The sequence below is a fragment of the Xiphophorus hellerii genome, chromosome 9 (assembly GCF_003331165.1).
Source record: "Xiphophorus hellerii strain 12219 chromosome 9, Xiphophorus_hellerii-4.1, whole genome shotgun sequence".
NCBI lineage: Eukaryota > Metazoa > Chordata > Actinopteri > Cyprinodontiformes > Poeciliidae > Xiphophorus > Xiphophorus hellerii.
In genome coordinates, this window is record NC_045680.1 from 23,675,547 (window position 1) to 23,688,969 (window position 13,423).

The window sequence follows — 13,423 nt, forward strand, 5'->3', positions numbered from 1 at the left end:
CTTGTCAGCCTGCTGTCATATAAGGGACACTAGAGCCCACAAAAAGACCCCCTGGAGGGGAAAAAAAAGATATAAAATAAATAAATAAAGCTAAAACTTAAATGTGAATGCCATACAGTCTTCAATTCAATAAATTAGGATATACGTCCTGATCAGGCTTGTCAAATTAATAGTACCTTTCGAAAATAACCTTTTAGCAGGTATTAAACATACTACGAAATATAAATATGTTAAAACAGAAGTAATCTAATTAATCTATATAATGTATTTCGCTTGGTGATGGAACTGCTGACAAAGGAGCTTTTCAGTCATATTCTAATTTATGGAATCAGCCTTTATGTGCTCAATGCTTGCCTATATGAAAACAGTTTCACAATTCAGTAATATTTTTTGTGAAGAATTATCACATAGTTCCCTTTTATTGTCTGATTTTATCAAGTGCTAAAAACATCAACAACATGAGATTCTGTAACAATCAAAATGTTATTAAACATTTCAAAAGCAGAACAAGTAACTTCTGTGTAAAGCAAATGAATCCTTGTCAGTGCAAACTTTGTATTTTTCAATTATATGATTCTGATTTTACAGCTGTCCCTTAGTTGGTTGGCAAAACCTTTGTCCTGCTGAATTACACATAGCAGATGATATGATGTGTCTTTAATATAGCAAACATTAAAGACGCAAAAACTTTTTTTGGGTCTGGTTGGGCCAGTTGGTGAGTAAAGTGACCATTGATGTTACTGGATTCTATAAAATGTGGCTTAAAGCTGAGATGCTGATGTTTGGATATGTAAAAATATTATCTCTGCATATAAATCTATAAATAGTTCTGTTTCTGTCAGTTCTGTAAAGATACAAGAGAAAACAAAGCAAATTTCTCTTTTATATTGACCAATAATTTAATTTTACTTAATTGTCGCTGTAGGAGCCATGATTTAAAATTTAACAAACTTTGGCTCTTTATGCTTTATGAAATATTTCATCCTATTTGATGATTGCTCTGATTATCGCCACGGTCTACGAACAAATGATGCAATTTGTCCAGGGGAAAAATTTTGATAAACGGGTAATTGTATTTAAAAACACCAAACAGGGCATTCTGTGCGTTGCAGATTTATGTTTTTGAATTTGAACTTTGCGATCATTAGGAAGTGACCGCCTGAACTCTCGCGGTGGTTGATTAGCTCTAACTTAAGCACCTGCACTCCTGATTATCTGTCAGGAAATCTATGTGGCTCGTTGTTTTTGTGTTAATTAAACCGATATACTCCCAACTGCGCAGCAAGAGTACATGTTAAAGTGATGAAAGTTAAGCTAGCATAACTAACCTATTCTCCACTTTCTTTATATATATATATATATATATATATATATATATATATATATATATATATATATATATATATTTTTATTTTTTTTTTTTAATTAAAGCTTTTTACTGACCTGTGAAATCCGATCCCTTTGGACCTTGTTATCTTGCTGTCTTGCTGTTACCTTGTATTAGTGCTGACAATTAATAGACAATTAATATCAAGACTTTGCGTCTCCTTCTCAGATTCGTTGCTTGATTGTGTCATTTCCCCGACCACCGATATTCCTGACTCAGTGCAAAGCAGCAGCGCATGTGGCTCACTGCCGGCGCAGCAAGTCACGTGACGTCCAATCCACTAGATCTCTGAGCGTACTTGCCATTTACGTTTTCCAAAGGAATTTTAAAAATCATTACCTGTCTGTTAATGCAGCGTGCAGCTGCTGCCGGGTGACATAGACTCAGGCACATAAAGAAAAAAAGGTGCAGGAAATATTGGAAATATACAGTATATATGTATGCAGGATATATATGAGTCATGATAAGTCTTATGTGGCACGACGGCGGCTCATCAAACCTCTGTTGTCCTTTCCTTCTCCTTCCCCTCTCTGGCTGCAGCCGAAAACGTTTTGAATCGTTTTCGAACTGATTCTCTTGAAAAGTGATGTTTTTCTTTAAAAGAGATATCATCTATAAATTACTTCAAAGCCGTCCTTGAACAGATTAAGATAACACGTGTTCATAAAAATTTTTCTGGTTTAATATATTAGATAAGATTTCGGACTGCTCAGTTCTGCCTGTTTTGATCTCCGTACAAAATGAGCTGTTTTAGGGCTGTGTCACTTTAAATCCAAACCGGCTGCTGCTGGCCCCGCCCACCAACTCAAAGTTTACACTCGCACTCAAGGGCGAAAATCCCATCTCATTATTGGGGTGGACCATAAACAGGGACATTTTTTAAGAGCAATTTTGTGGCAAAGTTACAATGAAATGTAAGGTAAAATGTGGTTTAATTTTTTTGTGTCTGTTCAAGCTGCACCACCAAAAAAGCCTTTTGAATAACAAAAGTGTTTTTCTCAGTAAACAAGCTGTTGAGACCCATAGAAGTCAAACTAAGAGTCAAATGTTTAGATATGAGTTTGGTTCAGCGTCACAGATCTAATCTCTGCTACACCTTTACAAAAATTGAAGGCTCTGACTAAAAAGTTTTAATAAGTAACTCCACTTAATAAAATTCCTCATAAATATTGATTTATTGCAGTGGTTCTCAATACAAATCATGTGTTATTTAAATTAGAACTTAAGTTGCTCTAAACTATTTTTTTTTTTATTATTATTTTTGGGGGGGACGGGAGAGTTCATGTTCTTGAATGGCTGCGAACCTATAAATATGTAGAAATTGAATATTTGGTAAACTTAAGGGTCAGCACAAGAGTTTTCTAGAAAAATATTTAGATTTTATTTTGTGGTTTTAAAGGCTCTACGTTGAAGATGGTGAGAAATAAAGGGAAACTTTATTTACAAGTACAGCTGCTGTACCTCCTCTGCTCTACATACAGAGCTGTCGGCTAGTGCTAACGCGCAGCCGTTTCCTCCAGTTTCAAACTCTTCTTATTAAAGTAAGAGTTAAACAGCTAAATATAATTTAAAAACTGGTTACCGTCGACAGAAAAAAGGAGCTATGTCTATGAAAGCAATGTAGCAATTGAATATTTGGAAAGTATTGGGAAGCAGTTTTGCTAGTTTTGATTTCCAAGGCATAAGGTGGCAGATTATCATGATTCAGCCAAAGTAATGAAAAACAAACTGCAGTCTGATTTTTATTGATAATGTGTTTCTTCCTATTAAGCAGCGAAAGTAAATAAACGTGTTATATGTCTTTTGCTTTAAGTATTTACTTGCTGGAGGGTTTTTTATTTGTGCTGCAGAGCCACAGCAGCAACTAGCTCCTCACTTCAGCGGCTCTGACAGCCTGTGCCGTTCAGCGCTGCTGTTGCTCCTCCTACACTTTGGACTGAACCATTGTTCTAATAATGGTAGTAAAAATTAATTATTTTCTTCTTAGATGAATGGCAGATTTATTTCGTTCTTTGTTTCTATTGCCTTTATATATTGATATTATTTAAATACAAAGATTTATTTCATGATTTCTTTGGGGTATACAATTCTAGACTTTTCCAAGATTGGGGGGGGGTTCGGACCCCCCCGATCCTGCCAGGATTTACGCCTATCGCACTTAAAAGATGCACAATCACACCACTGCAAGTCTTTGAAAAGCAGAAGTGGAGCCTCCTGCCCAACTAACAAAAATGCAGCTCTTTAGATGTGCTCAAGCTCCATTTGGGTTGCTAGGTAACGGTCTGGGGTGAGCTGGGGTAGATCTGCCTGCTCATTTATGACATTACATTCGGAAGGTTTTTGGAACAACTCATTTTCCAGACACCAAAATGCATTAACTTATTGCCAAAAAAAAAGGCTGGGTGCTATTTTTTTTTAAAGTGCTTAGGTTGTTTTTAGAAGCAGTAGAAACCCAGATGGAATTATAAAAACATGCAAAATTTGACTTTTGCATGTCAAGTCTCCTTTAATTCTTGCAACAACATTTTTGTCATGTTGATCCTGAATTTAGTTTTAATATCAGGTGATACTCTCCAGCAAGATTGTTTGTGTTTGACGTCGAGGTCCAGAATTTGTAGTACATGCTAAATGAAATAAATAAATAAATCTCACAGTCCACCAGATTTCTGTGCGCGTTTGTCGTCTAAATGTGCGCCCACTCACTTAGTCTATGAGCCTAACTCATTACTAGACGTTTGCTTTTAAGCCCCTCTCCTGCAATTATCTTAACAACACAAAGAGATTAAGAATGCAAAAAAAAAAAAAAAAAAGGCTATTGCTTTCAATTCAAACATTCAGTGTTTGTAAAATGCTAATTTAAAAAGAAAAGCAGCCAGAAACACAGGATGTTTGATGGATGTTGTGCTGGCCGTCTACTGCTGCTTTCAGACGTGTGATTTGAAAAGAGCAGCTTCTGGATGTGAGAAGCACTCACAGTGGCGACGTCTTCTGTGGCGTTTAAAAAACGTTTAAAGCAACATCCACTGGCTTCCATTACATGCCTGTAAAATGTACACAGAGGAGATTTACACTGTCGGGGAATAACTCCACTGCTAGTTAGCTTAGCAGAAAGACCAGCAGATAAGCAAGGCCATACAAATGCATTCATTCCCCCTTAACCTTTTTTCATCTTGTCATTTTAGAGCCCCAGACTTCAGGGGGTTTAATATACATGTATATATATTACATTTTGTCACATTAAGAACGTAGGCTTCAATCGTTTTCTTTTTCGTTTTTATTTTAGACAAATACAGGGTGGAAAGAAACTTATACATGTTTTCAACATAATCCCATATTGTCCCACAGTGAGGAAATGCAGATGCATCAGTAGCAAGAGAAAGATGGATACAGGCATGCAAATTCACATAAAAGTAAAAAAAAAAAAAAGAAAAAAGAAAAACTGAAAAATGAAAGTAAGAAACTGCACAGTAATGGCAAATTTACTACATAAGAAAAACAGCACTGTGCAGTCATTAAAAATAGCATAGTTTGTTTCAAATTCAAAAATACTTCATTAAACCCAAAGCCAAATTAAATGTTAAATGTTGCTGTAGGTCATTAATTCAGATTCTTCAAAGAGTTCAAAGAAACTTAGTTCACACTCTTCAAAGGAATGTGCCACTGTAACCCTTCTCGTTCGTCACGGCGCCACTGTGGTCTTCCTTGCTTGGTTGTTTGTCACCTAGTACGATACAGAATGAAACATTCCTCACAATGTGACTTAGTGTCGCACGCATGTTGCCCCACAGCTGAAAAATAAAAGACACAGTTAGTGTCGTGACTGAGTGGTCAGCCACGACCACCAACTGGCTCAGCTCCCGCTCATAGGGTCATATTTTTCCAGCCTGACCACGAGAAAACTTTACAAATTATATCCGTAGATGTTAAATGTTCTTACAGTATTTTGCTAATTGTTGAACTAGAAAAATATGACCCTAAGTAAAAAAGAAATGTAGTGAAGAGCTGCTTCACTCGCACCTACCTCCACCAGCGTTCCTCAGAATCCTGGTGGGGGAAGCCGTGAGAGCGCCTGAAGGACCCGTTGCATGCAGTTACTCATCACACCACTAGGTGGCTCTAAACAAATGCATCAATTAAAAATCTCATCATAAATACATACTACTATTATTATTATTATTTTGGGTAAAATTCACATATACAGTACAGACCAAAAGTTTGGACACACCTGCTAATTCAATTCAAGCCCAGAAAGAGCCAGCGGTTCTGGATCCTGACTCATGGGGCCACGCAGGGGTTACATGTTACACTAGACTCCTCCTGGAGGAGAGGGGGCACTTTTCGATGTTACTACTTCAACGCGACTTCCAGAGCAGGGGTTTAGGGGGGGAAGAAGAAGAAGAAAAAAGTGTGCCGTGCATCGCTGACGCATTACCTCATCCCCCCTCATCGGCGAATAAGTAGCTGTTCAAGTCTAATAAACAAACGCTGACTTCTAAGAAATCCCAAAGCAAGAATGATCCCTGTAGTGTTTACGTCGCATCACACAAGGACGACTTTTTTCCCCCTTTTTAATTCTTTTTTTAAAGGAGCTGAAATGTTTTGATCCTGATTTTTGGATCCCCAAAGATGGAGAATGTTTTTTTTTTTTATTCTTATTATTACTGTCGAATTTCTACCTAATGAGAAAGGATTCGTATACTGAGAAAAACAAAAGGCAAACATGAAACGTTCTTCAGAAGAGAATTTCTTTGCTTGTATCTGTACTGTTGCGTTAATTATTTTCATTCCCTACTCATCTGCCTAAAAGTATATCATCTGCCTGAAGGATGCCGCGCTGTGCAGACAGACATTTTCACAGACTGTCAGTGTCATTGCCAGGAATAACGTTGTCTTTTTTTTTTTTTTTTAACTGAGCTGGACGGTTTTGGAATCATGAACTATATTATTGTGTCTTAGCGGGTTCGAAGTTGCCTCTCATCGGTAAAGATGCTCCGATCAGAATTCAGTGGCCGATGTCTGATCTTCAGTTTTTGTCAATCTCTCTTTATTAGGTATAATATACCAAACCGTTCTACAGTCCCTGCTTATAAGCTATTTATGTTAGAGGCGACGTCACACCATGTGTGTGAGAGAGCAGTTGCTGTAAAACAGGCCGTTTAACTTTAAAATTCCTTTAGTTCTTGTATTATCTCGGTCAACATGACCTGAAACAACGGGCTCTGCACTTCTGAGAGAAGGTACATTCTTATCTTAGGTCTGAGGTTTCCAAAACGCCGACTTTTGCTAATCCAAATTATTCCGTCGCAGAACAGTCAAAGGCTGAAAAGGATAATGTTGCTTTTACGTAAGAAGTGGGCAATGTCACTGCAAGACGTTTTTTTATCAGTTAAGAACTGATAAATGCAAAAACGTTATCGGTTGTTGACGAAAGCGTTATCGTTCACCATCACATCCCGAATACCCGAGTAATTTTATGAAAAGGGAAATCAGTTGTGTTTGTTAACAGCTTTTATTTTAGAAAAAAACAAATCTCATTTCTTGCAGATAGAAATGCCAATTCAATATCTACATAAGTTATAGAATACCTTACTAGGTATTATATATATATATATATATACAGTACAGGCCAAAAGTTGGGACACACCTTCTAATTCAATGGGTTTTCTTTATTTTCATGACTATTTATAAGGCAATAAATCCCACTTATTAACCTGACAGGGCAGGTTGACCTATGAAGTGAAAACCATTTCAGGTGACTACCTGTTGAAGCTCATCAAGAAAATGCAGAGTGTGTGCAAAGCAGTAATCACAGCAAAAGGTTGCTACTTTGAAGAAACTAGAATATAAGGGGTATTTTCAGTTGTTTTACACTTTTTTATTTAGTGCATATTTCCACATGTGTTATTCATAGTTTTGATGCCTTCAGTGTGAATCTACAATGTCAATAGTCATGAAAATAAAGGAAACTCATTGAATTAAAAGGTGTGTCCAAACTTTTGGTCTGTACTGTACATACATACACACTTTTCTCTCTGTTACACCACTTAGTACGATTAGCTAAAATAAATTACAAAATATTGCATATTTCTGCATAAAATCAACAACAAACTATGTATAAGAAATGAAAAAAAAAATGTGTTAAAACTTATTGAGTTTGTTGGAAGCAACAATGGTGATAAAATCTACTTCTCAGTGGAGAGGTCCTTCCTCTCCAGCGAGAGGAAGGACCTACGATTGTTCTCCTCTGGGCGCCTTGGATGCAGCAGTCTGTCACTAAAGGAGCTCCACAGTTCTGCAATAACTTTGTGAATGTGGACATTTATTTATTTTAGTAAGAAGTGATAAAGCTGGTAGAGACTAAAATATTTGCATCTGCCATTACAGTAAAAGCACCAGGGACATTTTTCTTCCACTTCCTGGTTATGTTTCTACTGGCCTGTCATGTGAAATCCCAACAGCATCCACCTGAAAGTTGTGTTTATGCCACCACAAACTTTGAAAATCTTTAAGGGGGAAAGAAATCCATCCATCCATTTTCTAACACACCAGAGGGGACAAGAGAGGTGTTGGTGTCTATCTCCAGCTACCGTTCCGGATGAGAGGCGGGGTCACCCTGGACAGGTCACCAGTCTGTCGCAGGGCAAAACAGAGACAGACAGGACAAACAACCATGCAAACACACACACTCACACCTAGGGAGAATTTGGAGAGACCAATTAACCTGACAGTCATGTTTTTGAGCTGTGGAAGGAAGCCGGAGAGAACCACCATGCACAGGGAGAACATGCAAACTCCGTGCAGAAAGACCCCGGGCCGGGAATCGAACCCAGGACCTTCTTGCTGCAAGACAACAGCTCTACCAACTGCTCCACTGTGCAGCGGGGGAAGGAAACAATTTTTTGTTTTTTTCAAATGCGGCCACAAGTGACACAATCACTAGAAACATACAGTAAATGTGGCCAAAACAGCACAAAAACCCACAGAGGTGTTTACATAACCACTTTCCTGCCAGATTGACCAAACATGTGGAATGGAAGGATAATGCCTCACAAACTGTGGCTAATTAAAGACAACAACTAAAAAGCTACTTAGTTATATTTTCTATTAAAATTCAAATCAGTCTCAACAAATGATACTCGTTATTTCTTATTATTCTTAAAAATCTATTTTAAATGAATGGGAGGAATAGATTATGGAAATGTATTTATTCTCTAAGTTACATTGTTAATTTGTCTATTGTAAATCGAATGGTTGGATTGAATCTGGTCAATTATAATCAACAATTATTTCCTTATTAATCACACTGACATATTTTAACAATAAAATTTAAGAAAATAAACAAGCAAGTATGAAAGCTAACTACTTAAACGAAGCTTATTAGTGGAGTGACGAGTGTTTTACTGTGGATACTTATTTAACTGTTAGGAAGAAAATATAGTGCACTTATTCCAGACTGTTTGTTTACCTTTTCAGAGGAATATCACCAGCCGGAGCGAGTTTACTCCTTCAAGGTCTCACATGTATGCACTGAGATATTTTTAGTAAGACAGAAGCACAGAGACTGTTCTCTCTTGGTCAGAGTGTCAAATCTGTGCATCTGTTTGTGTACAAGGTCAGTTTTATTGTGTTTTTTCAAAATAAGCTCACGTGTTCCCAAATGTCCAGAAAGGAGAAAAATTCACCAAATTATTAAGATCCTTTGTTAGATATTTGGTTCATCTTATGTCTAGTCCATGGTGTTTTCCTTAGAAAACTCCCCCAAAAAAACAAATTGTGGGGTCTATTCAATGAGTGGTCGCAAATAACGTTCTTAAAAATGTTGTATTTTAGTTTCCTGCTGTAAACCACCCCCAAACTTTGGAGCGAAGGTACCTGGGGATCATCGGCGGAGGCCTGCTCGATCTGCTGAAGGTAAGAAGAAAAGGGCTGGCAAAGATCAATTCTGCCTTGCTGAGCTGGTAGATTTATTTTTAGCATCTTGCTTTCACCTCTTTGCCAGTTCCAGTCAATTCCTCCTTATAGTAACATTGAAAAAAAAACAAAAAGAGAGGACAAAAAGAAAATCCTAAATTTGATTAAAATCCAGTTTTCCTAATAACTTGATCCTCGCGCTGACTGCACGCTGCCTCCTCGCCGCTCTGGCCTCTCTCGGCTCATATCCTGATTCTTAGCCCTGCTGTTATTGCTGCGTCTGCACTGTAAACAGGAGCTCCGTGTCAAGAATGTGGGCTGCGCAATTTTTGCACTTGCGCTTTTTTTTTCAGCAGATAAATGACTCACCGCTAACACGATGTCACCCTGGGACCGACTTCACAGAGGACACACACATCACCCTCGTTAATAATCAGCCTTCGGCGACGCGATCAAACATTTATTTTGCAAAACTTTTCGTCGATTCCTGCCGGGTTGCCAAAGAGAGTTTTGTTCTCTGTCAGTCCTTGTGGGAGAAGCGAGAGAAGTCGCTGCCCAAGGGAGTTTCAGTTGCGTGGAAGCAGGACGAGGCGAGTTCACGAACCGTCCTCACGTCCATGTTTCCAGCTTTTATTAAAGGCTACAGAGATAGGTTATTAAACATAGCAATAAGAGAAAGAGAGAGAGAAAAAAAGTGTCATAAATCATGTTTTATGTCAATGTTTTGCCTGTTTGGTGACTGTAAGACACAATTATGTGCAGCAGCAGCCTGACTTTCATGATAATGAAGATGACTCATAAAAAGGCATGACTGGATGTTCCAGCTTGTTTGTGAGGTCTTGATGTGCGGTGTGTGTGTGTGTGTGTTCGGAGGACTCATTTGCTGCCCCCCCCTCCACCTCTCCACCTCTCCTCCTCCCGCATCAGAACCTGCTCCTGCTCAACCCGACGGAGCGCTTCCTCACGGAGCAGTGCCTGAACCATCACGCCTTCCAGACGCTGCGGATGGTGGACCGGCCCGGCCCGCCCACGCCCACACCTGTACGCTCGGCCAAGAGGAAGCCTCACCACGGCGACAACACCACCCCCAGCAGGTCAGCGGCGAGCGCCGGAGCTGGTTCAGACGTGTCAACATCTCCCGGGTGTTCAGCTGTTTTCGAGCGGCAATATGTAACTTTTTATTTTTTACATATTTGATAAGACTGTCACTATGTTGTGATGGTATAATATAAGACAGATAATCTGTGAAAAAATCGAGTTCCTCCAACTCCTTCTAGTGGTTCTACAGTCATCTGCAGAAATGCACCGCTCCCGGGCAGGAAAGGCCAATAAGAGGCAGGAGGAGGGACTTAGCGCTGTCAATCAATCTCGTGTGATGTCATGACAAAGTGACAGTTTTAACAGATATGTAAAAAAAATAATATTTCTAAATTAACAGTTACATACTGCAGCTTTAGTTGACATGCTATTCACTTTGCAGTTCTGAAGAAGTCATGGTCAGCTAAGAGCTAACACTACCTACAGCAGTCAGCGCCACATCACATTTTAGCTGTCTTCATGCATATGAAGCATTTTAAGAATAGTTTGTTATGACACTTGTGTCCCAAACTGAAATGCCTATTAGACTAACTGGTTTGTAAAAGCTTCAGACCTCTGTGGGGGGTTATTATTGTTGTTGCCTATACCTCTTTATAAATTGGCTCAAGATTATGCAGTTGGGATGTAGACCATCTGAATAGAAATACTTAAGTCTTGCCAAAGATTATAACTTGGATTTTGGTCTGAAATTTGACCTAAATATTTTCAACATTTTGAAAACCCGTTTGAATTCCTTTCCAGGCCTGAATTGTAAGAGTCACTGGTGCAGGTCTTGGAACCTTTCATTAGAGTTTGATATTTTTTTTCTAAATCAAGAATGCAAATATTTAAATCTGTGTTTACCATTGCACCAATGACTCTTCAGTTTATTCTTTGAGTTGTTAGCTCTAGATGCTCACGTTGTCCTTTCACCCAGGAGCCACGGGGGGAAGAGCTCAGGAAGCCACCGGTCCAGCAGCAGAGAGTGCTCCAGCTTACCCCGCCAGGAAGACATCCTCCCGGGCAACGACAGCTTCCTCAACGGCAACATGTCGGCGGCCATCAACCTCAGCCCCACCCTGCATCCCAAGAACTACCAGCCGCAGATCTTCAACCACTCCACCGCCTACAGCATGGACCTGGCCGGCAGCAACCTGCCTCACCTGCTCAGCCCCGGCGAGGCCAAGGGCAAAGGCGACTTTGAGATCAGTCTGGGCTCCAAGGTGCTGGACGGACCCGGAGCGAAGTACCTCAAATCCAACTTCCGCTCGCAGCAGAACCGCCACTCCTTTGTGGAAGGCAAGACCAACACGCTGCAGTCGGGGGACAAACACAACCGACACAACTACGTGGACTCCCACGGTTCTGCGCCCTCCTCCTCCAAGTTCGGCTACCTGAACCTGTCCAAGAGCTACGGCACGCTCAGCGACGCCAAGTCGGTGGGAAACCTAAACGACGTGCATCTGTATGCCGACGAGCCCACGTCGCGCTACTTCCCGTCCAGCTGCCTCGACCTGACGGCTCCGAGCAGCCCGGCGTCCCGCAGGTTGGAGCGGCTCGGGCCCGGCACGACCGGCCGAGGGGGCATGCGCTCGGAGAGAGAGAGCAACACGCTGGACTCCTCGTACAGACGCTCGTCCACCCGCCACAAGGCCTCAGAGGAGGCCAAGTCGCCCGATTCCCTGGACCCGGGAGACGGCAGCATAGAGAGGAGCCACGGACACTCTCTGTCCGCGCCGCGCGACCCTCTGTCATACGGTCAGGGCTACACCAGCCCTTTCTCCTCGCAGCAGCGGCCGCACCGCCACTCCATGTACGTGCGGAGGGATCACCAGAGGACGCACGGCGGAGACGAGGGCCTGCTGGTGGGCCAGGGAATCCCCACCAGAGCCAGCAGCCTCCAGCTCCTGTCGCCCCAGCTCCAGCACCGCACGCTGCCGCGCCACTCCGGGAGCTCCTCCAGGGAGGACGACATGAGCAGGGTCAGTGGTTCGCCCACAGCGAACCTCTCTCGAACTAAGGAAAGCCTACACCCACAGAGTCCTGTCATATCGCACACCTACACCAGATTGCGTTGGATAACGCTGCCTCAGTCTCCTGTTTGTCCAGCAATGCAGCGCAGGATTTCTTCCTGCAGCATTGCAGCACACAGGCCTGTTACAATAACTAATTTTCCTGCGTGATAAATTGTCCTGCCGATTGTTGCGATAAGTGACGCTGTTTTTTTGAGCGCATTTAAAGCTGCACTATGCAACTCTTACAAAACATATGTTGTTTTCATATTTGTTAAAACTGTCACTACGTTGTGATGGTACGAAATGACACAGCATACACACAGCCATGATTGACAGCGCTAAGACCCGCCTCCTGGCTCTGATTGATTGTTTCTAGTTAGCACTGGGAGAAGGCAGAGGAGCTGGATTTTTTTCATAGATTATTTGTCTCATGACATACTGACACAACATAATGATAGTTTTAACAAAGATGTAAAAAGCATTTTTATAAAAGTTGCATCATGCAGATTTAAGTTCACGTTCAAGTTTCTTTTTAAAACTGCGGCAATATGTATTAATGAATATTTACAAGTAAATACATGAATTTATAGCCAGGTGGTTGATGTTAAATCAAAAATAATAAATACAGGAATAACTGGTAATGGTATGACAATGCAAGATCGCCTCTGAAAGACCAATAAACTTTAATTTTGCACACTTCACACTGGAATTGGAAGATATTTTTCATATCCAAAATAAAGCACAACCACCAAAAACAGTAAGCAAAAAGTAAAACCACACACAACCGAAACCATAAATAAAATGTATGATGAAGTTTCTGCAAATAAAATTACCCTTCAAAAATAAAAAAGAATGAAATCATCTGAATGGAAAAGATCAAGCTCATTTTAATTTATCACGCGATTAATTGATTAATTACTTAATCAATTAATTAATTGCTTATTGCGACAGCTTTAGCTGCATTCGAAAAAAGTCAGGATTTGTCCTTAGAAGTGAAGCTGGATCTGGTGACCCACTTAATTGCATAGACAGA

General features: G+C 40.5%; 1 protein-coding gene and 1 long non-coding RNA gene across 3 annotated transcripts in view; one reads left to right on the forward strand and one right to left on the reverse strand.

The window, feature by feature from the left end:
• The window catches only part of LOC116726332 (cyclin-dependent kinase-like 5), a 55,946-nt gene that overhangs the window by 32,782 nt on the left and 9,741 nt on the right, over window positions 1-13,423 (forward strand). For both annotated transcript variants that reach the window (XM_032573009.1, XM_032573010.1), the window contains exons 10-12: window positions 9,218-9,298; window positions 10,226-10,392; window positions 11,313-12,357. In XM_032573009.1, coding sequence (XP_032428900.1) covers window positions 9,218-9,298; window positions 10,226-10,392; window positions 11,313-12,357 — 1,293 coding nt within the window. The remainder of the gene's footprint in view (window positions 1-9,217; window positions 9,299-10,225; window positions 10,393-11,312; window positions 12,358-13,423) is intronic.
• LOC116726338 (uncharacterized) lies at window positions 4,644-6,417 on the reverse strand. The gene is made up of 2 exons (XR_004340586.1): window positions 5,409-6,417; window positions 4,644-5,175 (listed from the first exon to the last, which is right to left on the reverse strand). It is a non-coding gene; the product is annotated as an uncharacterized LOC116726338 (long non-coding RNA).